Below are 26,144 nucleotides of genomic sequence, written 5' to 3' on the forward strand. Positions count from 1 at the left end.
GTAAGATACTAAGGAGTTTCTGTGATAGCACACGCTGCTATAAAGGTATGTTAATTACCTGTGCAAGGATGAATCTGAAACAGTGTTTCTCAACCTTGGCCACTTGAAGATGGGTGGACTTCAAGTCCCAGAATTCCCCAGCCAGCAAGTCCACCCATCTTCAAGTGGCCAAGGTTGAGAAACATTGATCTAAAATATTATAAGCTATGTAGGAAAAATATGTATCCCCTAAAACAAGGTAGCTAAACCTGAAGTGATGAATGAAACAGAAGCAGCTATTCCTGTGACCAATTTTGCCTGATTTTCATCGCAGCCACCCAGAATTTGGCTACTGCATAAGCGGTAAAGGGTTCTGAATCTTCTAGAAGACGGTTCATCGAAAAATTGTGGGGCCTTCCTGGGAATTTACAGAAGAGGGGCAGAATACATACAGACCTGATATCCCTGCAGAATTTACAGCGTCGCAGTCCGTGCGAAATGGATTGGATCTCCTTGTCAGCACCTGGGCAGGTACGCTCGGTTAACGGGATTTTGGAGCATCTGCCTTGCAGCCATGCGGATCGGAACGGAAGGTAAATTAAAAGGAGACCTTCCGGGGTCGATCCTGCAGGACTCTTCCAAAAGAGAATGGAGTTGGTTTTATTCAGTCTTCATTTTTCAGGAAGGTTATAGTTCTCGGTCCTGATTTCCCAAGTACGCATTTTTAAGGGCCATCCCTTCAGTTCCTGTTCAGAGGCTATCAGACGCAAACCTTTTGGAGCTTGAATTCCTGCTTTAAATATGGTCCAGCTATCGGCAGTCCCTTGGGGTGATTTAGCCTACAGTATGCAGGAGACAACGGGAGCTGTAGTCCAAGATAGCTGGAGAATGGCAATGTGGGATGTTGGCTGTCCTTATTTTGGAAGAAGACAACGGGCCAGCCACAATCTCCATTTGTGGCCCTGGAGCAGTTTTTGGATGGTACCTCCTGGAACTCCATTCTGATTTTCATGGGCTATTATTCAGAGCAACATCACCCCTCTTCCTTGCCTGTCCTTCTGGAAGTGGCTCCTACCTTGTAATCTCCTGTGACTAAGTTTCACATAACTCTGGCCATCTGACTCCTGCAATCTCTTATCTGACCATGAGGACAGAGATGATCTGGGGAGGAAGCTAATGGCCCAGGACAACCTTGCTAAGGATCTGGACAAGGATCAATCCATCATGGCTCAGCCTCTCCCCCGCCCCACAATGAAGCAGATTCTTCTGTTGTTTCATTATCTTCACAGCTTCTGCACTGCTGTGGGCAGATCCCACTGTTTTCTCCCAAACTCTTCCCTATACCTTACGAGCTTCAAGCAGCCAAAAAATCAGTGAACCTAAGCAGCCAAAACTAATAGCTTTCGTCTTCTTCTCAGCAACTCTTTAAAAACATTAATAAAAAGAGTGACAGCCAGATGGGTTGGCACACTTCCCGAACGCTGTAGCTCCTTCTGTCTTGAGCCAATGCAATTTTGCTTACTAACATAGCCCCCAACTTACTAACCCCGAACACTTTTTAAATCAAGAACAGATTTCTTTTACAGCATGCTCTGAAAGTCCATGTCCCATTTTCTACCACCAGCATTCCACTGTTACAGACCAAGACACCCATAGGAATCAGAAAGCTGGGGAAAGGCTTTTAGAGCATGAAGAAGCAATGTTAAACTGCTACCATATTGCTGCCAAGAAAACTGCATGGACATGTCCATGAAATCACCAGGAACTGACCTTGTCTCAAGGATGTCTTCATCCTTATCTTGCTTATTTTAGAGCACAGATATGGAGAATAATAGAATGTGAAGAATTCATGCATGAAGATACTCAGAGAATGCAAGTCCAAGAAAAGCCAAGCCAAACTAGCGGGGGCCTCCTGGAGATGAACACTGGTTGGTGGATGTGAAGCATTCTCACAGGGGAACCACCCATGGAGCCTAGTGCCTTTTGGGGGGCTCATGGGGAATTTGAAGTGGTATCAAATGCTACTCTGTTCTGACCAGAAGCTCACCAAGTCTCCTTGACCTTTGAACCACCAAAAAAGCTGGTCAGTATAAAGAATGGTGAGACAGGAGAAAAGCCACTGGGGTGGTAGTGAAGGGCTTGTACAGAGATCAAGTGCCCACTTAACCATGGAGATCCCTGGGTGACTCCAAGCCAATCACTGGTTCTTAATCTCATCTTCCTTACAAGGTGGTGTTGGTTGTGATCACCCAACAAGTGGCAACCTTACTTTCAATGCCTTGATCACCTTAGAGCCATGTTTCTCAACCTTGGGAACTTTCAGAGGTGTGGACTTCAACTCCCAGAATTCCCCAGCCAGCATAGCTGGCTGGGGAATTCTGGGAGTTGAAGTCCACACTTCTGAAAGCTGCCAAGGTTGAGAAACACTGCCTTGGAAGACAGGTGGAATATAAAGGCAAACAAAGAGTGTAAGACATACACACACACCCCCCCCAACACACATATCTTCAAAGGTCAAGTCAAGAATGTTGCGGTGCTCTTTAACCTATAGGCTGTGTCTTAGCCCCTCTGCTTGCCCAGCCTCCTTGCTTGACTACCTTCCTTATCAACTACTCAATTTTCCTCCACAAGCCCACCCCTCTCTTTTGCTTTCAGTTCCCTTTGAAAGCTGCCTCGCTGATTGCACCTCTCAAAACCCCTGCAATGGGCATCCATCAAAGAGGAAAAAGAACAGAAGCATAATCTTGTACATGGAATGAAACCCAATTTACTTCTTAGATAAAAGAAGAGGAGAAACTCCCCCTTGGGGACCTTAGACCTGATCCTAGGAACTCTCATAGCTTCCCCATAGAGTCTGCAGTCTGGAGAAAGGGCTGAGTCTCCTCTACAAAGACTCCCTACCAGAGGCTAATAGGCAGGAAGAACCAACTCCAAAACCGATTGTATTTACCTTGTGCTTTGCTCCTCGGAGTAAAGATAGAGTTGCCAATAACGAGTACTGACTTTACAGGTGGAAACAAGACAAAGATTCTATCCAAGAACTAGCTTGGGGTTTAATCATAACCATGTCTCGGTGGGGAGTTTTAACTTTGCCTGTGAATAGTAAGCCCTCTGTTTCCTTAGATATGTACTGAATGGCTTGGGGTGTCTTATTAGAGGTTTCCCCATATAAAATCAATCACTCTCTCAGGCTGCAACCAGACGATCTTCGCTAACCCAACTGGCAAGAGGTAGCCAGCGGTATTCCTCCCGTTGAGTTAGTTCACACCATGCACAGCATTTTTAAAAATCCCACACATCACCTCTCTGTTCCTTCTGTGCAACCCAACAGTTATAGAGAGATGGGTAGCCGAGCGACGATTCTGAAACTGTTGGCAGTGGTTTTTATCTGCAACTTTTGATAATTCGTCCTCAAGCTCTCCATACCAAGAAAACACTGGAATAGAGAGATTAAGGAGGAAGAAAACTAGATATAATTTTACCATCTAGTCTGAAATCTGAGCAAATGGTTTTCTTCAATGCAAGTAGGAGGAATGTTGAAGTAATAAAGCTCAGGACTGCTGCTTCTTCTGAGTTCTCCTTTCCAGAAGAGCAATATTAAAAAAAAAAAAAAAAAAAAAGTTTTGGTGGAGCTTGACACCTGGGTAGGAGGAGACTGGCTCCTTGCATGGAAAATTCTGGATAATCATATCCTTTTATTTTTGCTATTGGAAGTTCCATGGATTTATTCTAGAACTTTGTAGGAGCTCTCCAAGGAAGGCCAAAGTAATGGGAAAAGTTCTCTGAACAATAATTTTCCATGTCCACCAACTTTTTCCCCAAGTGTTCAGCTGTAGGAAAGATGAACAAGCTAAGCAGCATCTGTTCTGCCCAAGCCACAGGACCAGGGTTTACAGAACATACTAAACCATCAATAATGGTTGAGAAACTCTTATGCCTTCCACTAATCTAAACCCCTTAGCGCAGTGTTGTCCAAACTTGGCCACTTTAAGATGAGTGGACTTCAACTCCCAGAATTCCCCAGCCAGCCATGCTGGCTGGGGAATTCTGGGAGTTGAAGTCCACTCATCTTAAAGTGGCCAAGTTTGGACAACACTGCCTTAGTGCAAGCTGTGTACCCAGCCATAAAGCCTGGGAATTGATTATGTGTTCCACAATCAGCTTGCAAAGAAGTTGTTGAACTTGCTGTTGGCTCTTGCAACCCCGCCTGTTGCAATCCCATAAATTCATGACAATGCACATTCGTATTACCTCGAAGCACTGGAGCCACCGTAATTCCCTGGTTTCCACACCTTGCTCACGATGGTGCCAAAAGCAGAAGGTTATCAACGAGCGGGGAGTAATCAATTATGTAAATTGAGTAGCCCTAGATTAGCAAAGAGCAAACTGCAAGCAACAGTTGAGCAAGCTGTCTTAAATCAGTCTGGGAATCTTCTTCTATGACACAACGCCGGTGATAATAAATGAAAATGTGGAGAAGTCGTCTGCACTGGAAACAGCAAGCTGACTTTCTCAATTACCTCCTCCTCCTTTTTTTTTTTTTAATCCTTCTAATCCTTAAATTTTGCTTCATGGATCTGAACCCTCCTCAGCCTTTCTCCTGATTCTTCTGCCTATAGGTCCTGGAGAGAAGCAAAGTGTAATAAAACCTTGAATTGTTCCTTTATCCTATGGATGGGATGAACCTTTGTAGCAAAGGAGCGGTAATCAGTGATGGTATTATTTAAAAAAAAAAAAAGAAATCAAAGCCACATCTTATAATAATCATGCGCCTAGCATAAATTCTCCGCCTGGAAGGGCAGTGATAAATGTATGTAGCCTATCTTTAAGGAAAGATAATCCCCAACCATTCTAGGCATTGTATTCCATTACTGAATTGCATTTGGACCTTCCTGTAATTTAAATCCTTGTTCACCCTTCACTGTTCTGAACAGATGCTGCTAATGGCTGTTTCTCCTATTCTTTCCAATCCACTTTAAAATATCTGAATGCTCACTAAGGACCAATGAAATGCGGTCGTGAAGAGAATGAGAAACTTCACCTCAACCCTGATCTCCAGCAGGCTTCCGATCCTCTCCTTCAGCAATATGAGGGTAACTTTAAAGGACAACCCTGCAGGGTTGGTCTAGTATCTGCTTGAACAGTACATATGAAAAAAAAATAAATCTCTACAGGAAATGTACTGCGCAAATAGGTATGGCTAAGAGCATGAATTTTCCCCAAAGGATTTGCATGAACTATAAACCTCTGCGAAGTATAGAAAACATAAATGTGATAGGAGGCCAAAGCTGCATAAAGGAGATGCTCAGCTCTTTGGTTATGGCTGGGCTACAACTCCCAGCATTTCTCCATATGAGCCATGCTGGTGGGAATTTCTTAATGTTTCTGTTCCAGAACATCTATGGCAGTGTTTCTCAACCTGCTCAACTTTAAGACGGGTGGACTTCAACTCCCAGAATTCCTCAGCCAACTTTAAGTCCACCCGTCTTAAAGTTGAGCAGGTTGAGAAACACTGATCTATGGGACGTTCTTCAACCCTCTTTGCTGGGACCTTCATGTGGCTCTATCTGTATCTTCCAGACTTAAAAAAGATCACTCTGTTTCATCCATATTTTGGAAATTAACTCTACAGAAGGCATTTTAAGGAGGCCTTCCTCTTCATTTTTCTTAATGGATACGCTCCTATTCTTATTATATTCTGTCGTTTTAAGAGTTTTTATTAAACAGCTTAGCACAACTGCTTTGGGTGTAAAAATCTCCCAAAGTGATCTAGGGCTTTACACAATGAAAAGTAGACAAACGCCCCTTTCTGTGGCAGAGGAGCTGTCGGCAAACCCCTGCCTTGACACATCTGGATGGCCAAACCCTGCCAGGAAGCCCCTCCCCTTCTCCAGCAAGCCCCACCCCTTGGCTCCGGATTGCTCGTGTCCACAAAGCACGATTTGGCCGGATCTGTCCTGCCACCCCAGATCGGTGGGGTCAAAGTTGGAAGACGTGAGGCCGCCCTTGAGCCAAGACAAATATCACTGTTGTCAAAAAGAAGGCATCCGTTATGCTGGAAAGACAGGGCTAAATTCATTAAAACAGGAGTTATGGATGCACTTTGATTTGGAGAAAATAAAATTAAATGAATTGGCCTGCCAAGAGGGTCTGCAAATAGTTACGTGGCCAGCAAGCAAAGAGAGAAACAAGAAGGGGGGGGGAGCTGCAACTTGAGTTTCCCAACCTCATCCAGAGCTCTTTCGAACCTACCATCTTCAACTGGCATGCCAAAAGGGCTGGGGATTCTGGGAATGGCAGTCCCACACTTCTGAAGGGCACCAAGTTGGGGAAGGCTGGATATCGCGGCTGTCTGTCTGCACAGAATTCCTGGCCAGGGACTTTCCTGCTCCCAAGTCCTAGGACAGTGTTTCTCAACCGTGGCAACTTTAAGATGTGTGGACTACAACTCCCAGAATTCCCCAGCCAGCCAGGCTGGCTGGGGAATTCTGGGAGTTGAAGTCCACACATCTTAAAGCTGCCAAGGTTGAGAAACACTCCCCTAGGAAATTAGGGCTTAAGGACTATATGTCCCCATGCTCGAAGACTCCAACAGCCTTTAATCGGCTTGTCTCCCATCCCTTTGCTTGGCTCTGTGGCTAGTGGAAGACAATTTCCTACAACAGTGTCTTTCTTAGACAAAACAGACTCCTTTCACTCCCAGCTGCTGCTGTTTTAGACCTCTGTTCAGCATCTCACTTGGTGCAGCTGTGGACGGCGTGGACATTTCCTTGGGAAATTTGGGCTCAAGAAGCCCAAACGCAGGTCCAGAAAATGTAACCCCTTACGACCCTTCATTGCTATGATCGTAAAGAGGAAAGAGATGCAGAGAAAGTTGCCCTGGGACTCAGATTTTCATCTCTGGAGCCATCTAATCAGCCAGCCACAGCTGCAAAACCCATCCCCAGGCACCACAGCTGCCTTCAGGACCTTCTCTCCCTCCTTCTCCTAACTCCAGATCAATCTGCCCAGCAGAATGCTTTTCGGTGCTGAAGGCATGTACAATCCCATTGCTCACCGACCTGACCCACAGCCCTTCACGTCTCTGTCACAAGGGGCAGCAATGCACTCGGCACAAGGGATTAAAAAGAGAAGCTATAAAGATGTCAAAAATGAGCGTGTTTCAGTTTGAGCTATAAATAACCCACAGCAGGACAGCTCTGATTCAACCCAGACTGAGAAAGACACATCAGCCTGGGGAGAGCGAAGTGACCATTTGTGTGAGGCAAGGGAGACCAACCTGACTTGCAGGGAGGAAGGAAGAAAATGGGGAAGAGCAGAACACAACTCCAAATGGAAGAAAGCGAGCAAACTGAGCCTGGTGAATGAAAGCTGGCAAGCAAACATGGCTAGAATAGGTCAAGTCATCCTAGTACATAACCAAGAAAATTCCCCTTATGAATCTGGCTCAGAGGTAAACTCTGAATGCAGCCTTCTCGCACCTTGCGGGCCTTGGATGTGTGAGACAACAATCTTAACCACCCTTGGTGTGGCTGAAGCATTGGACTGGGGAGATCGACTTTCTCCACTGGAGTGGGGAGATGACCACCTTCAGCCATGGAAATTCACTGAGTGACTTTGGGCCAGTGCCTCTCCCAAGGCTGATATGGGGCTAGAATGAAGGGAGGTCCCCATGTAAGGGATCTTTGAGCTCCTAGAGAAAAGGTGGGGTACTGTCAGTCTTGCAAGATGGTCCAGACAAGACATACGCCCAGATGAAGTAATTCTACTTCATTGTAAGGTTACCTTAACAGAATCTTGCAAGTCTGAAGGGACATTTCTCCCCCTTCACCTTTAGAGCCCAAGAAACTAGGGAGGGTCCCTTTGGAGATGTTTGCCACATACACATTCTTGCTGCGGGCTAAGCTGTCTGTTATCCGATTGTTCCCCTGGCTGCGTCTCTTCCCCCCATCTCCCAAGGTCATTCCCACAGACCATTACAGGTACAAATCAAACAACTGAGAGGAGCAGTCATCCAAACATCTGGAAGGGGCCAGTTCCAAAAGGCGAACCAATACATCCATGGTAGCATACCTATGTACCAATTAATGTATCACCATGTGTATAACAAAAGTAGTTTGGATTTGTCTCTTTCTCTCTCCCAAATGCTTTATTCAGAAGCAGTATACCCACAGAGATGCACTATATAGCAATGGCTGTATATAGCAGTAACCTGGTGATCATCCAACTGTTGGTGAACGTTCCCATGTATGTGCAAAACACCGGCAATCCAAGGAAAATGTTATGCATGTCTAAAAGGAGAAACACCATAGCTCTGTAGCATAGCACATGATCTGCATATCTATGTGGAATCACTGGCCTCTCCAGCTAAAAGATCTTGGAGAAAGATCTGCAGGAGAGACCCCCAGAGAATTCACCCATTGCATTAATTCATAATGGGGTCTGTTTGATTTTGGCTTAGTGCATTGTAGTGGCCAGCCAGGACACGGTTTATGGCTTAGTATGATGCGGGAACCCAGTCAATAAACCACAATTAAACAAACCAGGGGCAAGAGCAATGTATGAACCAGGTCATTCCATCACGGGCTAGAATGGTTCGAATGTAACAACTGGACACCTGTTAAGGAATTATCTGTTCAAACTTGACTTCACCCATATGTCAACTCTCACCTTGGGGCTTGGGGCTGCCCATCCCCTTTCCATTCCATTCAGGGACAGGCCAGTGAGGTTAGGCTCCCTACACACCCACACATCTTTTAAGACCTCTTTAAACATCCACCCTCCCTTTGCTGGCAGTGGCAATTTGCTACGCCCTACTGCCAGTAAGGGCAAACTGGTGCCCTCTCAATGTTTTGGTGACAAAGCTCCTGGCCATCCCACATAGCCACAGCTAGAGTCTATAGCACTTGTAGTCTAAACATCTGGAGGGCAACCAGCCAGAATAGTTCAATGCAACTGCTGCTGCTAACTGACATGGAAAGGCAGAGAGGCAGTCACTGAAGCAACTCCAGTCAATCCTGCCCTGCATCCATAACACAAAGGAGTTGTCCTCCGTTGACCCGTTTCTGCTTCGTGGCCTCCTCCTGAACATTTCTACTCTACCACAACAGAAATCCAGCCTTAGAAAGTCTTCCAAAGAGAAGAAGACCTTCTTCACGCCCACCACCTCAGGAAGAACTTTGAAAAGATGCCAGGGTTCCAGTCTAACTCTCATTGTGGAAATGGGGGAAAGGTTAGCTATGCGTGCATCACCCAAGGACACCTCAGGCACATCCCCGCTGCTTGTTTTGGTTCAGGGCTGAGATTATATATCTTACTGGGACTCAGGGCCAGGGGAAAGTTGAAGAGGCAGGGAGGGGTGGGGTGGGGAAAGAAGGCAGCTCTGTCTCTCTAGCTATCTACAGTATCTCCTTCCAACTGCTGGAAAAAATGAAAGGCAAGACAGGTTCTTCCCACTGAGGACTGATTTCAGTTGCTTCAGCCTGAAGCTCTACTCTCTGATACAACGTTTTAAAATTTTAATTCCAAGAACAGAATGTTCTACATTAGAGCATCTCTACAAGATCCTTGCCTGCTCTTTTACCCTGTCTCTTTGTCTTGAGCCTCTGGGCTGTCTGCTTTAAGCAGCTACTTCTACAGCTTCTTTTCTAAGCCTAATGCTCACGGCCATTTCCCCCACATGCCCAAACGGAAGACCATCTTGAACATTTTGGCAAGCCAAAAGTGGTTTTCCAAGCACTTCATTCCAAAGAGAACCTGCCACTCACTGAACTCTTTGAAAGCTCTTCGCTGGAACTGCAGAAAGGTAACCACCCTGCTGGAGAAGAAGGTTCAGGAGACCCTTTCTAGCTAGTCAACAAAAGTTGCAGGGGAGTTTTCCAAAATCTGGGCTTCTCCATCCTTGTGGCTACGTCTCCCATGTACATCTCTGCTGAGCCAACAGTCCACCAGAGGGACCAAGATTGGGGAAGATTTGATGTCAGGAAAAAATCAGACCAGCCTTCTCCAATCTGATGCCTTCTAGAGATGCTGGGTTTTGACCCCAGGGATTCATAGAGGGAAGCCTCTAATCCAATGTTTCTCAACCTCAGAAACTTTAGGATTTGTGGACTTCAACTCCCAGAATTCTGGGAGTTGAAGTCCACATATCCTAAAGTTTCCAAGATTGAGAAACACCGCTCTATTCTCTATGAGAATTCTCAAAGCTGAAGGGGCTACAAGCTTCATATTTTACTCCCAGGCTGGCATGCCATCTTGGGTTTCAAGATGAAGGCAAGAAGAAAGTGAACAGCCAACCCCAACTTGTCCATCCCCTCTTCTGGCGTCATAAAAAGCATGGAAGCTTTGGCTGGGAGACTAAGCAATCTGTGAATCCACATGGCCAGTACGAGGCCAGAACTCCACACCCCAAAACAAGCTTCCTACTGTATTCCAAAATATCGCTGCCTATTTTGGAAAAGGGGTGACCAGTTATAGAATCCATGGACTGGCTTTCCTTCCTGGACTTTATAACTAAAGCTTCCCACGTGGTAGGGAATAATGACTCCTCTGGATCTTGCTGAACCACAAGTCCCAGCATCCTTCAGCATTGGCCACAGGGATTGGGATTGCTGGAAGTTGTAGTTCAGCAACATTTGGTGGACAACACGTTCCCCATCCTCAGTCTCATCCTTGCTAAAGCCCAGTAGAAAATATTGCATAGCCAACAACTAATGCAGATGGAGCAGGGAGGCTTAGCCAATCCAACCCTTTGACAATATACATTTGTGATGCTTTTCAACACCTCTCTGACCTATTTCCACATTTTAGGCATACACATTTCCACCTGGGGAAAAAAAACCAAGCGTAACTTGTAAAGACGACCTTTGGCAACTGTCTGGACTCTGGAACTGATTTAAATCCAGGGGACTGAAACCCTCAGATGCAAATCCTAAGCTGGGGATGCTGCCTGGGCGCTGGCACCAAAGAGAGCAATTTCTGAGCTCTGCAAATCTCAGCTAATGCGGTCGAGTAAGTGAACAGTTTTCACTCCCCTGTTATTTAATTAGCATGTAGCACATCTCTTGCTGTGCTTCCGCTATTCCCCTCATTCTAATGGATCTTGTTTTCCTTTGCGCAGAATGGCAAACAACTGTAAGCAAATCTATGCATGCAGACAGGCACCAAAGCAACACCGCTCAGGGTCTGGCCCAGCAAAGAGGACACAGCAGACGCTGGGCACCAGAAACCAGATCCGTTGATTTTCAGATGGAAAGTTTGCTCCTGAGAAATTAAGGAGGTTTATTCTGCTGGCTAAGAGACCGTCACAAAGCAGTGGGAAATCTATTGATGGGCGGGGATCTGATGGCAATGCCAGAGTCCTTGTCTCTGTCCAAAGCAGGTTCAAGGAACATGCAGTTGGGCTGAGTCCTCTGCTTCCTCTTCCTGCCCTTTCTGAAATTCACTCTCTGTATTCCTGGGTCAGCTTTGTTCTGCCAAGTGAGGCTCCCCAGCAAGGCAAGTAATGAAAAACAGTCACAAAGGTAGTCAAGAAGCTGATTTTCTGTAAAGGGCTCCTGCAAAAATCCACCACACGGAAGCGGTGACTTCAGTGGAAGTGATGTGATTATAACAAGGTTATAATGTGGTGGTGCCCAGCACAGCAGAAAAGAGACAGACGGGCTATTCCCCACGCCATGCCTCCAAGCACCTCCGATTGCAACCACCTCGCTTTTAAATTAGATTGGTTCAAACAATATTACATTGTTATTGATTAACCATAGACTTCTCCTAAAAAACGATGCTGTAGCGCACTGGTTCTCAATCAAGGCTGCTTTGAGGTCCACGCAAGGAGGAAAAGCAATGCATAAATTGAAATGCAAATGAAGAACAAATCCTGCTCCTGAGAAATAGGCCCTATTTGATATATTTGGGTCTCTCAGCCCCCTCAGCTCCAGGGGGGGCAGATTCAGCTTCATGGCTGAGCAGGAATCTCAGCCAGATCACCATCATTTGATTCACACTATGGAAGCAAAATTCCCTAACTCTTGAGCACCCAGAATTGGAAGGAGGAGGGTAAGATGGGGTTTGGCGTCTTCTCCGTGTTACTCTGGAAAATCCCTTCAGGTACAGACCAGCCATTCCTCAGCCTGCCCCCTTCCACATGTGTTGGACTACTGTTCCCATCATCCCTAGTCAGTATGACAAGCTGCTCTTGAAGTTGCAGTCCAACTGTTGGGATGTGCTGGGCTTGAGAAGAATAAAATATATGACTCTAAGCCCAAGAGCTTCCTAGACCCTTAAGTGACGAGTTACAAGGAAAAGAGTTTGCAGGGATGTGCCCCCAAACTCCCTGGAGAAATTTTGCAAGCCACATTGGAACAGCACTGGCTTCCTTCAATGTCCCGCTAACTTCCTGTTTGGGAGAAGAAGAAGACCTCTTGCACAGTGAGATGGGACAACGGACCAAGTGCGTTTCCGGAGATCCTCTTTCCAAGCTTTTGATGGTCTTCATTCCTTCCTCATATACTCTACCTTCTTCCAAGGTCTCCTCTGGTCCAATTGCCCCCATCCCATTATTGCCCTCCCTACCCTTAGCAATGTGTCCCTTGGTGGGGAGGGCAGAACATCCTGATGATGCAGCATCTTTCAACTAAGTCTCTTCTTCCCCCCAGGCTACAGCTGTTTCACTGAAGCTCAGCCAACGTCTGTTCCCTGCTGGCCTCCTCCACAAACTCTCCTGGCTTATCTCTCCTTTCTATCTAGGTTTGTTCACCACACCCCACAGGTTGCTATCTCTCTTATTACACAGCCTCTGTTAATCATGGCAAGTAGAAAAAAGAGGGAGGGAGGGAGACAGAGGGAGACAAGGTACCACTGGCTAGAACAGGCCTGGGAAATCAGGTCATTTAGAGCTGGCTTTGCGAGTTTACCTTCTGACTCAGCTCAGATACAAGAAGTTGCCTGCAGGAGCCTTCCAAGCTGATGAATAGCAGCATCAAAATAAAATAATGTAGCAAACTTCTGGATTCATGGAGGGACATGAGCTTTGATTGGAGCTTCCTAACTCCACCAAGGTCATTGACATTCTTATTCAATGCTTCTAGGCCAGGGAAAGATCTTCTAGGGCATAACAAGTGATTATTTGTTCCTCAGGCTAACGCCAACCCTCTGGTTTGATTTTTTCCCTCCAGGCACCCCTCTGGCATGATCACCTTGCATAATGGCATTCACCACGGAGAGAAAATCCTGTGAGGAATATAGGGAACACTCAAGGTATAGAGCAGTGTTGTCCAAACTTGGCCACTTTAAGATGAGTGGACTTCAACTTCCAGAATTCCCCAGCCAGCATGGCTGGCTGGGGAATTCTGGGAGTTGAAGTCCACTCATCTTAAAGTGGCCAAGTTTGGACAACACTGGTATAGAGCATTCTCGAGAAATTCGACTTGGAGCCTCTTCATTCACTCAACTCCAGTTGAGTGGCCAACATCTTAGAATTCCACAGCCAGAAGGGCCGTTGCTAACAATTCTGGGACCTGAAGTCTGCCATGGACTCCGGCTGGGAAAAGCTGCTCTAGGAAGGAGCAGAAGTAATAAACTGCATTACAGGATGCGTTTGAAGGATGTGCAATGTGTTCTTCCCATGCAAAAGGAGCCCGCAAAGCTGGTCTCTGTGCTGAAAATTAGGGGCCGTAGCTTGCAGGCAGGGCTGAGTTCCATGACTCTCCACCTCTTTCTCAAGGAATTAATCACTTACCCTAATTACTCATACTAGGACTTAAAAGAAGATAGTGTATACTTAGTTTTATTTTCCTAGCCTACTTCCTAGGGCTGAGAGGAGATGTTCATTTTCCTTGGCTTGCTTACAGCAGCAGTGACTCAGGGTGACTGGGGACACCCTCATGTTAACCAATGGGGTAACTGAGGCAGCGATAGACCTTTTTGGGCCTGGTGAGTTCCCAGAGCTCTCAAAACCGATGTGTCTGACTCGCTGACGATGAGTCACGTGCATATCCTACGAGGAACCCAGATCTTCCACACATCTCTGGGCCTGGGGTCCCAAAGCAGCCTTTATGGAGTGGCCGGCTCAAAGTTGCTTTACCCAAACCTGATCGATTTTTCGCGTCATTCTACCATTCCCCTTGCGTTTTAGTTATGGGTCCTAGGCAAGTGAAGTAGCTGATTTCACCTTTTAACTTCTGCTCCCCCCCCCCCGTTTTGTTATCTGGCCAATACATTTTTATAGCAGGATATATTTTTAAATTATTAACAGTATTTGCTAGTAAGGCTGGATGGGAGCCAGTGTGGTGGCCAACGAAGAAGGGTGTGGCACAAAAGAAACTCCCTGGAAATGTGATTTAGATCCATCCGAGTGAGAAAAGGGGCCGGCTCCTAATTGGAGCTTTTAAAATCTGCCTATCTGTGTAAACACATATATTGTGAACACCTACTCAGTTCACAACTAGAGCTTTACAGCACGCTGTCCTCCCAGGGTTACAAATGTGGAAAAAGTATTACCGCTGATTTTTGGAGTTTGCATTCAGGCCAGGTAGATCCGGCCAGCGTTCGTGCCTTTTTGGTCGCTGGCCATGCAAGCAAGTTTTGAGAAGGTGCAGTTAGTGTAACTATGACCCTTGCCGTCGCCAAGGACCTGAAGACTGGAGTAATTTTCTGCATCCAGCTAATGAAGGCAAGGGAGAGAACCGGAGCAGTGGAAATTTTTCCTAAACATAATCTGTTATTTCCCTGTCAGCTTTTACATATTACTTTGTTGCACCTGTCAGCGATGCAGTCCCAAAAGAGGAAGAGAATTTTAAAAAAACCATAAAAACGTGTGACACTCATTATTTATTTAATAGACCAGCAAGGCTGAGGTTTGGATTTGCACCACTGATGCATGCTAGGTCACTGCTCAATGTGGAAAGCATCTGCAAACACCTGGGGGGGGGTGTTTGCAGGGCGCGTGCCCACCATTCCCCCTCTGTTCATCCCATTTGGAAGCCAATATGCTTTAATGATTTGGGGACTACCCTACATGCTTTAACTGGCCCCAGAACTGCTGCTGGATATATACTTTGTCCTTGCTTCGCTGAACCCATTTCCCTGACGGGTAAATAATAGAACTGCTTCTTTTTCAAGGCAACTGAGTCCCCATTGGACAACCTATCTCAGCTCTCTCTCTCTTTCCTCCAGAGGCTTTTACACCACAACTGTCACTTTTGCATCTCAAACCACGCAAACCTGCAACATCCTCCCACAGACTCTGCAAAGAAACAAATTGCAGGATGCATATCCGCAATCCGCTGCTGATGGCAAATTTGCAAAGCCTCTCCCCACCCGCCCTCGGCAGGTGATCCATTTTCACTTTTATGGCAATATATCTCTTTTATTTGTGCGCAAGGAAAAGCAAACACTGTAATCAGGAGAGGCAGGCGCACCAGAGAAGCAGACAGTGTCATAAAACCGTATCTACCCGCATGGAAGTGATGAACATTAATAGGAAACGCAGGGAAAACACAGTCGTGAAATAAGCGCCTGTTGCATCTCTTGCAATGTAACTCTGCTCTCCCATCCAGGGGGCCGGGGGAGAGAGCGGGACCCGGAAAAGGCTCCCCAAAGCGTGCTGGACTCGTCTCCCTGAAAATGGGGCTGGGCGATTTGTGGGAACTGTTATGTGAACCAGGCCCGTCAGGTTGAACCGGATTAGGATTTACTTTTTGGAGCACAGCACGCCATGAGCACGCTACAATTGCACTCGGTCGGTTGGTTCGTTTATTATTTCCTCTTTTGCGTTTCATCGCACCTTTCCTGCAGCGGCTGAAGGTTGTTTAGGGCAGGGTTCCTCAACTTTGGCCACTTTAAGACAGGTGGACTTCAACTCCCAGAATTCCCCAGCCAGCCTCCCAGAATTCTGGGAGTTGAAGTCCATCCGTCGTAAAGTGGCCAAGGTTGAGGAACCCTGGTTTAGGGAATACCTCCACCTCTGTTTTTCCCCCATCACAACCCTGCAGCGTAGCTTGAGAGGGAGGGGCTGGCCCAAGGTCCCCCAGGGGGCTTTTGTGGGTGAGAGGGGGCCAGACCCTGGGTTTCCCCACTCCTAGTCCAGCCCCTTCCCCACTACACCTGATTGCCAAATTCAGCCAATAATCTGTGAATGCGGGGGGGGGGAGCAGAACCTGGGTCTCCCTGCTCCTAGTCCAGCACCTCCCCGCGCTGCCTCTCTGTTTCTTCACCTGAGTTTAGTTCCTCTCTTTTCCCGTGCTTCACCTGGGGAGGAATGAATGAATGCATTTTAATTTAAATATTCCCCTTCTTTTTTTTTTTTTTTCGCCTGCTGATAAGCCAGATTCTCACACCCCAGGAACTGGTGGGCTCCTACAAGCCTTGCAACAAACAGCATCCATGATGCTCCCCAGGCAGGCAGACAGACACCCCCAGGCAGGCAGACAGACAGACAGACAGGCTTTTCCTGTAACGGATGGAACTCCCAGCTGCAGGAAAGAAGCAGAGCGCTTCTACCAAAACGGCTAAGAATGACTCTCCTGATTTCCACGTCTTTCTGTGGTTTGCACATGCAAGCGTTCCCTGGGGGTGCAGCGCTCGCGTTCGGAGCACAGACTGCCAGTCCTAGACATATGTTTTTCAATGGAGGAATGAGACAGGGCAGGGAATTGATCTTGCTCTGTAAGCAAAGAGGGTCTTTATTCCTGATCGGAGCTGAGCTCCCAAAGGCCATCACTCAGCCAGGGTTTACTGCTCGGTAAACATCCACTGGATTCAAAAGCGGAAAGCAGAAAGTGTGTTCAGCTTGGGTATCAGGCAGACCGAGATGAGGGTGAAGCAGAAAGGGAAATATCCCCTGGTTCGATCCTAAAACCTGATCCGTAAGGATAGATGGTGTTGACACTTCACTCCCGTTGCTTTCTCTCTTTCTGATTCCTCACCCATTATCAGTACTTACACCAGTGTTTCTCAACCTTGGCCCCTGGAAGACGGGTGGACTTCAACTCCCAGAATTCCCCAGCCAACATGGCTGGCTGGGGAATTCTGGGAGTTGAAGTCCACCCGTTTTCCAGGGGCCAAGGTTGAGAAACAATGACTTAGGCTGTAAGCCCCTTGAGGCAGGAAATTCAAAACTTAACACAGGGTGTTAATGGGAGGGAAGGAGAAGTGGCAAATTTTAAAAATGCGTAAGAGATCTAAACAAGTACCAGGCTGCACTTTACAGCTGGCTTCAGTTCAGTAACTGGTCAGTCAACAACTAAGCTAATTCTCAAAATCGGGCTCCAATTTTCAGCTATTGAAACAGGGGTGGGTGGGTTTGGGAACACAACATCATCCCATTTTTCCTGCCTCAGAAAGCACGGTCTTGCATAATGCTGAACGGGGGATGCTCAACAGCATTTGTGCGGAGTAAGTACTAAGCCACGGAGTAAAAGGGTGGCAGGAAACCCATGGCCTTTTGGGTGTGACTAGATTCCAACCCCCATCAGTCCCAGCTAGCAACTCAATGGGCAAGGATGATGGAAGCTGGAGTCCAACCACCCTAATCTCTGCTCTGGAGCCATGCCAACCAGCCCTCTGGGGATCTGTCTTCTCCCAACCTGATCTGGTCTGCTCAGGACCCTGGAGAAGCATCGGGCTGAATTCTCTGGAAGAATGTATTGTCGAAGGCTTTCACGGCCGGAATACAATCTGTGATGCCGGTCACAGATGCTGGCGAAACGTTAGGAAACAAAGCTTCCAGAACACGGCCACACAGCCCGGAAGACCCACACCAGCCATCTCTGGAAGAAGTTTGTGCCTCCAGCCTCCTGGTCCCCAACGGGGAGCGCCTAAGGAGCCATCTCCCCATCTTTGCAGGCTTCTTTCTCATCCCTCTTCCCCTCTTCTGCCACCCTCCCCTCCGCTTCCCCTAACTTTGAACCCCAACACAGGTTTCCCGGCTGATAAGCTGGCTCCTTGCCTGACGGATGCTCCGTCCGCTGAGCCTGCTCGGTTTAGCCTGCCCCCTGCTGTACCAGCTGCAGCACCACTCCAAAAGCCGCCAAGCCAAGCCGTCCTTTTTGCAAGCAGCCCCTCCAGCAACCAGGGGCATCAAAAAAAGCAGGCAAAGATGAGGCACCAAAGGCAACCAACATCAAACTGGCCCAGCTGTCCGGTCGAGAGCCCCCCCCCCCGCCCAGAGAATGTGACATGGCGAGTCTGCAGAGGCACCCCGTGCTTTGCCACCACTGGAACTCTATCAAAACACAGATTTTGCTGACTGCGAGTCTCCTGCCAGAAAACGGGTCTTGCCCCAAAGCCCCACCGCCTCAGTCCCCCCGCAAGACAAGCTGACATGGACATCCAGGGGAGAGCAGTGCTGTCAGCTTGGACGCGCCCTCCCCACGTGCAGGTCCCACAACCATTCAGTCCATCAAATGCCCGCTTGAACTGGCTTCTCATGCACTTCCTGGGAACACTGCCCACGCAAAATGCTTGCCAGGTTCTTTGGCTGGCTCCTCTCCTCCCCTGCACCCTTGGGTCCTGCTAGAACCAACCAAGAGCCCCCCCCCTCCAAATTATCCCAAGGAACACAGAGAGGATTTTGCTTAGAAAGAGTTGCAAAGCTGGGTCGGTTATCTGCAGGAGCCGGCGCAGGAAGGCGAATCTACACAGCCACCCCCAGCTGTCCCAAAGGAGAGACGGACCCTTCTCCCCTGGATCTGGGAATCACACAGAGCTGCTCCCAGTTTCCCAGAGAAGATGGGGAGAAGCAGCAGCAATATCTTGGACTATGGCTCCCATCCACCACAGCCGAAAGATGGGAGTTGCAGTCCAACACCACTGGCTTAGGGACTGCTGGTGTACTCAGAAGCGAAAGACATTTTCCAACCAGGATGAGCGAGGCTGCAACTCACCCGCCCCTTGAATTTGCTCCTGGCCCCCTTTTCAATCAAGGAGGGATGCCTACTGTGGAGCAACCCCCCCTCCTCACCAGCTGATGGTGCACCTCCCCTGGCAGAAGAGTGTGAACCCAGGTGGCCAGCCTCGTGCCACCCCTCCCAACTGGCATGGGTCGGTGCCTGCAGCCAAAACGGAGGACAATAACAGTAATGACAATCAGCCCTCCTAGTGGCAGGAACCCCCAACCCCTTTCCTCCAATTTCCCCCTGCATTTCCTCCCCCCCTTGCTCGCTCAGTAGCCCCCCGGCTCGCCCCACCCACCAGCCCCCCAACCTGCCGCCCAGGGGCGCGCAAGAGAAAAGCCCCAGCGGCGCCCGGGCCGAGGGGGTTGCTCACCTGGGGAGGACAGCGCCGCCAAGCACACGCCGGTAGTCCACCAGCCCCCGAGCCAGCCCGGCTGCGGTTTCCCGGCCATCGGAGAGTTCCTGGGGTGTCGGGCTGGGGGAGCGCAGGCGGCGGGGGAGGTTAATTCGGGCCGAGCCGGAGCGAGCTGGAGCGCGCGAGGCGCCGAGCAGGAAAACTCCCCCGAGGATCGGGCATCAATTGGATCCGCGCCAGAGGGCCCCTCTTCTCGCCGAGGGGCGGGGGGCGAGTGCAGAGGGGCGGGGGAGCAGACGAGCCCCCGGGGAACGCCGGCCAGACACGCCCCCTCCTCGCGCAGGGGCAGCGCAGCGCAGCGCAGCCCGCCGGTCCCCTTTTCCCGGCGGGGGAGGACCGCGGGCGAACCTCGGGGGAGGCGGCGGCGGCGGCGGCGGCGGCGGCGGGGCGGTCCTTGGCGAGCCTGCCCGTGCCCACTCGCTGCTCCGATCGGCTCGTCCGCGTCAGGCCGGCCGGCCAGCCCAGCCCAGCCCAGCCCCGCGCGCCTTCCTCCGGCAGAGACGAGCGGCTCGCTGGGTCCTCCGCCGGCTGGGAGCGTCTCACACCGGATCCTGGCGCCGAACCATCGCCCGAGGCAGGAGCTGCGCGCCGGACAGCCCGGAGGCAGAAAAACCGCGGAGCTGGAGTTCGCTGGCGCTCTCGGGGGAGAGGCGGGCGCGGGGGCAGCGGCTCTTCCTCCTTCCTTCCTTCCTTCCTTGGCCCCGATCCGGCTCCGAGGATCGGGGGCCGGCGGTGCCCAGCGAGCGAAGCGGCAGCCCCGGAGCTCGAAGCGCGGGGCTGCCTCCGCCTCTGCCTCTGCCCGGCGCTCAGAGGGCCGCGGCGCGGCGCGAGGGGAGCCCCCGCTCCATGTCTGGCCCCTGGCTTTCGGCAAGCGCCGCGGCGGGCGGGGGGAGGCGGCGGCGGGAGCCGCGGGTCCGGGCCGGCGGGGAGGCTCGGCGGCGCTGGGAGCACCGGCGCGCAGGACTCGGGAGAGCGGCGGCTCCGCGCTGCAGCATCAGCAGCGGCTGCCTCTGAGCGGGAGCCGAGTGCGGCCGGGCGGGGAGGGGGAGGAGGAGGAGGAGGAGGAGGAGGAGGGGAGCGGGAGCGCGCCCCACGGCGTGTCCGCACTTCTGGCCCCTCGCGCGGGCGCCCGGGCACGCGCAGCGCAAACAGCACCCGCACACACTCCCACGGTCCCAGCTTCGGATGCCTGGCACCGCCCCCGGGCTGTGACGTCAGGGCATGTAACGCTCCGGGCGGGGCCTGCGCCTTAACCCCCTCCTCGGCGGCGGGGCGCGTGCGCAATGCTCGGCTCGCGCGGGGCTCAGAAGTGGGGGGGCGAAGTTGGGATGAGTCCCCCCGCGCAGTCCGTTTTTCTCGGTTCCTTCTTCCCAGGCCGCTCCCCCAGTCTTCCGCCCGGTCGCCCCGCTGAGTTTTCTAGCCCGCCCTCCCCCCCTCCCCCCCCCCCCGCGCAGCAGCGTGTGAACGGAGACGGTCTCGTCCCCGGCGCGGTCCAGCCCCTTCGAGCCGCACTGATTTTGAACTGGGTTGGTGATCCTGCTGCGCGTTACGGGTGCAAGCATCTGCTGAAGGCTGCGCGCTCCTCATCCGTGAGTGCGTTCAGACGATATCCTGAGTCCCCAGCCCGGAGTAGCAACACAACGGTTAGGTTCGCCCAACATGCTCTGCCCAATTTTTTCTGGCCGAACCTGATGATTTGCTTATGCAACCTGGTGAGCCCGGGGCTGCGAGGCTCACAGCACCAACACCTGACCCACCGTCTACCCAGCCCTGGTTGAGCGCAGCCTACGGGGGCGCCCCAGCAGCGAGCGAGCCCTGCCTTCTCGGATCGGTCTGCCCTTCAGAGGCTGCTTTTAATCCCCAGGCGAAACCGCCCGCTGGAAGCCAAGCGCACGAGCGGTCACTTTGCCCTCGGGGGAGAGCGAGCCCTCGCCGCACGCTGGGACCGCGCGGTGGTTCCCTCCGGCAGAGTCGGCTCTCCTCCAGCCTGAGGGGGTCAGCAGCTACCTGGGCCGGGTCCAAGACGCCGTGGCTGCGGGAAGCGCTGCCCCACGTGGCCGGCCAGGGAGCTGCAGTGGGGAGCCTCTCCTGGCAGCAGAGGATGGGCAAGCTAGGACGGGCCCTCCGCCCTGCCCCGCCTACCACCCCCCCCCACTCCAGGCCAGGGAGGCAGAAGGCCGCCTGCTGCTCGTTTAGCCTGGACTGGAGGGATCCTCAGCAAGACCACAATCCCCCTCCCAGCACAATTCCTGCTGCTTCACGATGGAGAATAAAAAATGAGGGGGAGAGACCTTTTGGTCATACTCTGTGGACCCCCCTGGTTAGAATAGATCTCAGAATGCAATAAATATAATGCAATACATAATAGAATAGAATAGAATAGATCTCAAATAGAATAAAACAGATTGGAGAGGAGAGGAGAGGAGAGGAGAGCTCCAGTAAGCCATAACAGTCTTGGGGTGAAGTGCGCTGTGTATCTGTTGGCTTTGGTGTTAAGCCAGCTTTGTTTGCTGCTGCTGCCACCCTCACCTGCTGTTGTGTGGGACACTTTGGGCACCCCGGGTTCTCGGGCCTTCAGCCTTTGCCTGAGCGACAGTCCTTGTTGCCCCACTGCCTGGTCTCTGGGGCCATTCCTGGAAGTGCCCGACTGGGCCGGGCTTTCTGCTGCTGACCGGCCCCAGCCCCGGCGGCTGCCTTGGGATCGCTGGCCCTGGGTCCTGAACCATCCCCCTCATTTCAGGACAAGCCGCTTCCCGGCTGGGAAAAGCCGTACGCTTCCAGTAGTTTCTACTTTGGGGGTGGGGTGGGGGAACCCTTTTGCCTCCTCCCCCCCTTGCTGATGCAGCCAGCCTGCGCGTGTCCTTTATTTCCAACCCACAGAAGCTCAAGTTCTGATTTGCACCATCCTGGGCAAAGGCAGGGAGGCACAAGGTTTGAGGAACAGCTGGTGCCCCATGCCGACTAGAAAAGCAGTGGATCTGAAGCACCATTAGGCACATCCTAGGAAGAAATCGATGCTGGCAAGGAAGAAGAAAGAGAAGGAATCGGAAGGGGAGGATGTTGTTCTCAATGAGAAATGGATGAAGAGGAGGGGGCAGGAGGGAAAAACTATAAAAAGATGTCTTTTCTTGTCCTTGCAAGCTTTCACTTGGTTTACTGCATCAGTGGTTCATTTCCACAGGCACAAAGGAAGCTTGCTGTTGGAAACATTACGCCGGTTATTTTTATTCAGGCAACAGGAAAGTAATAAAATCCTCAAGACATAATAGGAGATGGCATTTTCAAGTATTTGAATCCCCTTCCCGGTAGAAAGCTAGCCCATCAGGGATTGCAGCCCAGCCCACACCATGCTACGCTGCTAGTTTTCTACTTGCAGAAAGGGATTTGTTTATAAGGTTAATGCAGTGGGTTACTGATCTTAACCTGCAGACTGAGGTACTTCTCTCCATGCTACCACTCCACTAGCTAACCAAGGATGGAATTGTCCTTGTTCACAAGAAGATGGCTTGTTAGGTAAAGCCTTACATATCTCATGTTCAGTCCTGGACCGTTTATTCCCAAGAAATAGGAGAAACTAACCATGGTGTTACATTTAGAGTTGTCTGAATGCTAGCCTAAGAAGGGGAAGGACAAAGCAGAATTAGGAATTTACACATTGAAGCAGAAGAATGATATAAAATAGTTGGCTCATAATGGTGCCTTATCCCAGGATATTTTGGGAAAAGCTGTCCATGTAAATCAAGGACCTTTCAATGTCCTTTAGTGGCCTGTAGGGTTACTATTCCTCCTCCTCCTCCTCCTCCTCCTCCTCCTCCTCCTCCTCCTCCTCCTCCTCCTCCTCCTCCTTCACCATTGACAAGGATGACTCCAAACAGCAAGGTCTGGATGATGTCTGCTTGCCCACTGTTCCCTCCCCTCCAGTTTCCCCAAAGGAGGGTTCTTATTGTGCACCTAAATAATTAAAATAAACCAAGGGGCTTGTTTGTGCTAACAGCCTCTATGTTCAACATGAACCGCTGTTTGACTTTTGCATCACTTTGAGGGAACAAAACTCTTTCCTCTCTTTGTCCTCCCCGCCCCTTCATTCCTCCTTTAGATATTGCAGGAGAAATAATGCACTATAAGAAGTTGATAGCTAACCACAGACAATGAAAGATCGAGAAAGATGATATTAAATGCAGAAGCAGTGCCGGACAGGAAATTGTGGTCAGCCGTCAACAGTCTGCAAAGGAAGGATGCAAAGCCAAAAAGGCATGAATACAGACAACTGGTGGCTGCCATGTGTGTCTGCAAGGGGAAGAAGAGGGCAAAGGAAGAAATCAGAATGGTTTGTATATGGTGAGGGGTGGTGGTGAAGAACCAGTAAGGAAGATGGATCAAGGTGTCCGGGGATACGATGTTGTATCCTAAAGGTTTTAAGGAGAGAGATACCAGAAGGTTGCCAGCCTCTGCTCAGGACAGGAATCCTCCAGCCATCCCAGGGAAATGATTGTCCAACCTTTGTTTAAAACCGAGATAATAAAGGATTTCTGTATACTTAAAGAGGCCTGTGCACTGAAGAGGCCCTCCGTCCTGCCTCTGGATGAGTTCCTGGCCTGGGTTTTGTTCCTTCCCATAAGCTCATGATGAGAATGGCCTTAAGTCTCTCTGCATCACACAAGTGGGCCATTCCATCCCTCCCTGTATGCCCCCTAGGGAGGGTTGGGTCCCACATACAGGCAGTGTCAGAATTTTCTGTTTCTCCTTGGTCAAGGATGTTGGGTTTTATAAATGATATGATTCCAGAACTTACGTTATTATTTTAATACATTTCTCACTTCAAACGATGAGAAAATGTGTTGCTGTGGTTGGTTTGTTGTGGGGTGATTGTGGTTGATGGGACCAGGGGAATGCCAAGAAAACGATTCAGGGCCTACGAGCAGCCCTGGGATGACACAGAAATTAAGCAACTTTACTGAAGGCTGAACGAATTGGATGAATTATTTTTGGTATTTCTTCCTGTGTCTTTTTCATCCTCTGGATATCACAGGCTAGTCTACATTGGTCCCTCTCCCCCATCCAAGATGTGTCACAAAAATCCTTCGAGGAAGGGTTGGCTAAGAGATTCCAACTGGGTCCAAGTCTATCCAGATAGCTTCATGAATGGGGAATTTGAAATTCAGTCTGAGGTTTAGTCCAACATTCACATCTACTCCAGTTTGGTTGGGTCTTTCTTGTCTTCTATGATGATGATGATGATGATGATGATGATTGATGGATTGGTTGATTATTTAAATTTATTGGCCACCCAATTCCAGTGGATTCTAGTCTAACACTACAATATAATTGTATTTGGGGCTTTAAAAACAGTATTGGTGTCAATCAGGTTTAACATCAGTCTACACTTACGAAAGAGACCTTATCAGTAGAGAGGGCAGATCAACTCTTGGCCTTTTACAAGAAATTGCTGGAAATATTTAGAGGTTGACCCTTCTGTACACCAACTAAGATATGGCATAGAGGAGATCCAATGCTTCCTGTTCCATAGCAACCAGAAAGAAAAAAAATCCATCTTAAACTTCACTGTAAAATCCATCTCGGGCTTGAATTCCAGCCATGACATAGTATAAGTAAATTGGCCAGCTCTTACAAGTATGGTCATGCTTATAAAGCTCTTGAAATTGCAATTAAAGCATGAAACAACATTGGGACTGAGGAGGGACTGGGGGAGGGGGGGACTTTTTTTCTCCTTTCATTTGCAAGGCGAAAAAATGTGACTTGTACATTTTGGTTTTCTGTCAAAATGGTCACTTCCCATTTTGTTGGCACACAGGTTATTGCTTGGGATTCAACTGAAAACTTAGCAGGAATTTAGGAGTCAGCTCGGAGAGGTTCCTGACTTCAACCAGGGCAGCTGCAGGAAAGGGAGTGATAGATAAATGATGATGGATGGATGGATGGATGGATGGATGGACGGACAATAGAGAGAGAGAGTGGGGGCTTTGGTCATACAGTCTTGACCTTTAAACTATGATCCAGTCTGCTTTTATCATGTGGTCTTCTTTGACCCACTCTATGGATGCCCCTCATTTCCACTCATTTTATTTTGATAGCCTAACTTGAGCAAAGGTTAATGATGAGTGAATTCACATTTTCTGCAACTGTGTAGTTTGCACAACCTAGTAGCCAATTTGCACATATTGCTCAATCCCACTGCTTTCCAAAGGAAATGGGATCATCGTTTTCCATTAAACCTCAAGCATGCTGATTCTTTAGCTGTTCTTACAGAACATGGCTCTGCTTGCATGCGTGAACATGTCCCAGGGAAAACATTAACCACCAAGGTGCTGGACACACACCATCACAAATGCCCAAGTCAAACAGAGAGCAACCGTCTTTGAACGCTACTGCTGTTCCTTCTTGCCATTTTTTAAGGTTTGCAAAATTATTTTTAAAATCTATATTGGCCTGATCAGGGTTGCATCCACTTGGATAGAGTTGGGGCCTTACCTGTCTCCGCTTTCTACCTGTTCAATCCCTGTTCTGTGAGCCACAAGGCAGGAGGGAAGAGTAAACCAGACAAAGATAAAATTCCTAGAGGCACGCTAGGGTTTTGCCTCTGTTGTCACAGGACAAGAGGGCTTGTCCATTCTGGGCTCAAAGTAATGTCCTCTAATCCCATTGCTGTCTGGGTTTCAATGTTCACACAAACTTCCTTCCTGCCTCTTGACCTAATTAAGCGATTGTGTGAATAAAGACAACCTGCCTCTGCTACGACAAACAACCTTTAATTTGCTTGGCATCTGCGTTGCCTCCCTTCGTGATTCCTTAAAATAAATGTGTAAGGGGAGGCAATGGCTTCTGAGAACCAGTTTGGCTCC

General features: G+C 49.5%; 1 protein-coding gene across 1 annotated transcript in view; it reads right to left on the bottom strand.

Moving 5' to 3' along the window:
- Positions 1-20,265, bottom strand: part of NECTIN1 (nectin cell adhesion molecule 1) — a 108,219-nt gene extending 87,954 nt beyond the window's left edge. Inside the window, exon 1 of the mRNA XM_088138990.1 lies at positions 19,243-20,265. Coding sequence (XP_087995116.1) covers positions 19,243-19,321 — 79 coding nt within the window. The 5' untranslated portion in view covers positions 19,322-20,265. The remainder of the gene's footprint in view (positions 1-19,242) is intronic.
- Positions 20,266-26,144: the final 5,879 nt, after the last annotated feature.

Source organism: Python bivittatus, unplaced genomic scaffold, assembly GCF_059951505.1.
Source record: "Python bivittatus isolate LINGU-HERP-01145 unplaced genomic scaffold, Pbiv_v1 ctg000320_np1212, whole genome shotgun sequence".
Classification (NCBI taxonomy): domain Eukaryota; kingdom Metazoa; phylum Chordata; class Lepidosauria; order Squamata; family Pythonidae; genus Python; species Python bivittatus.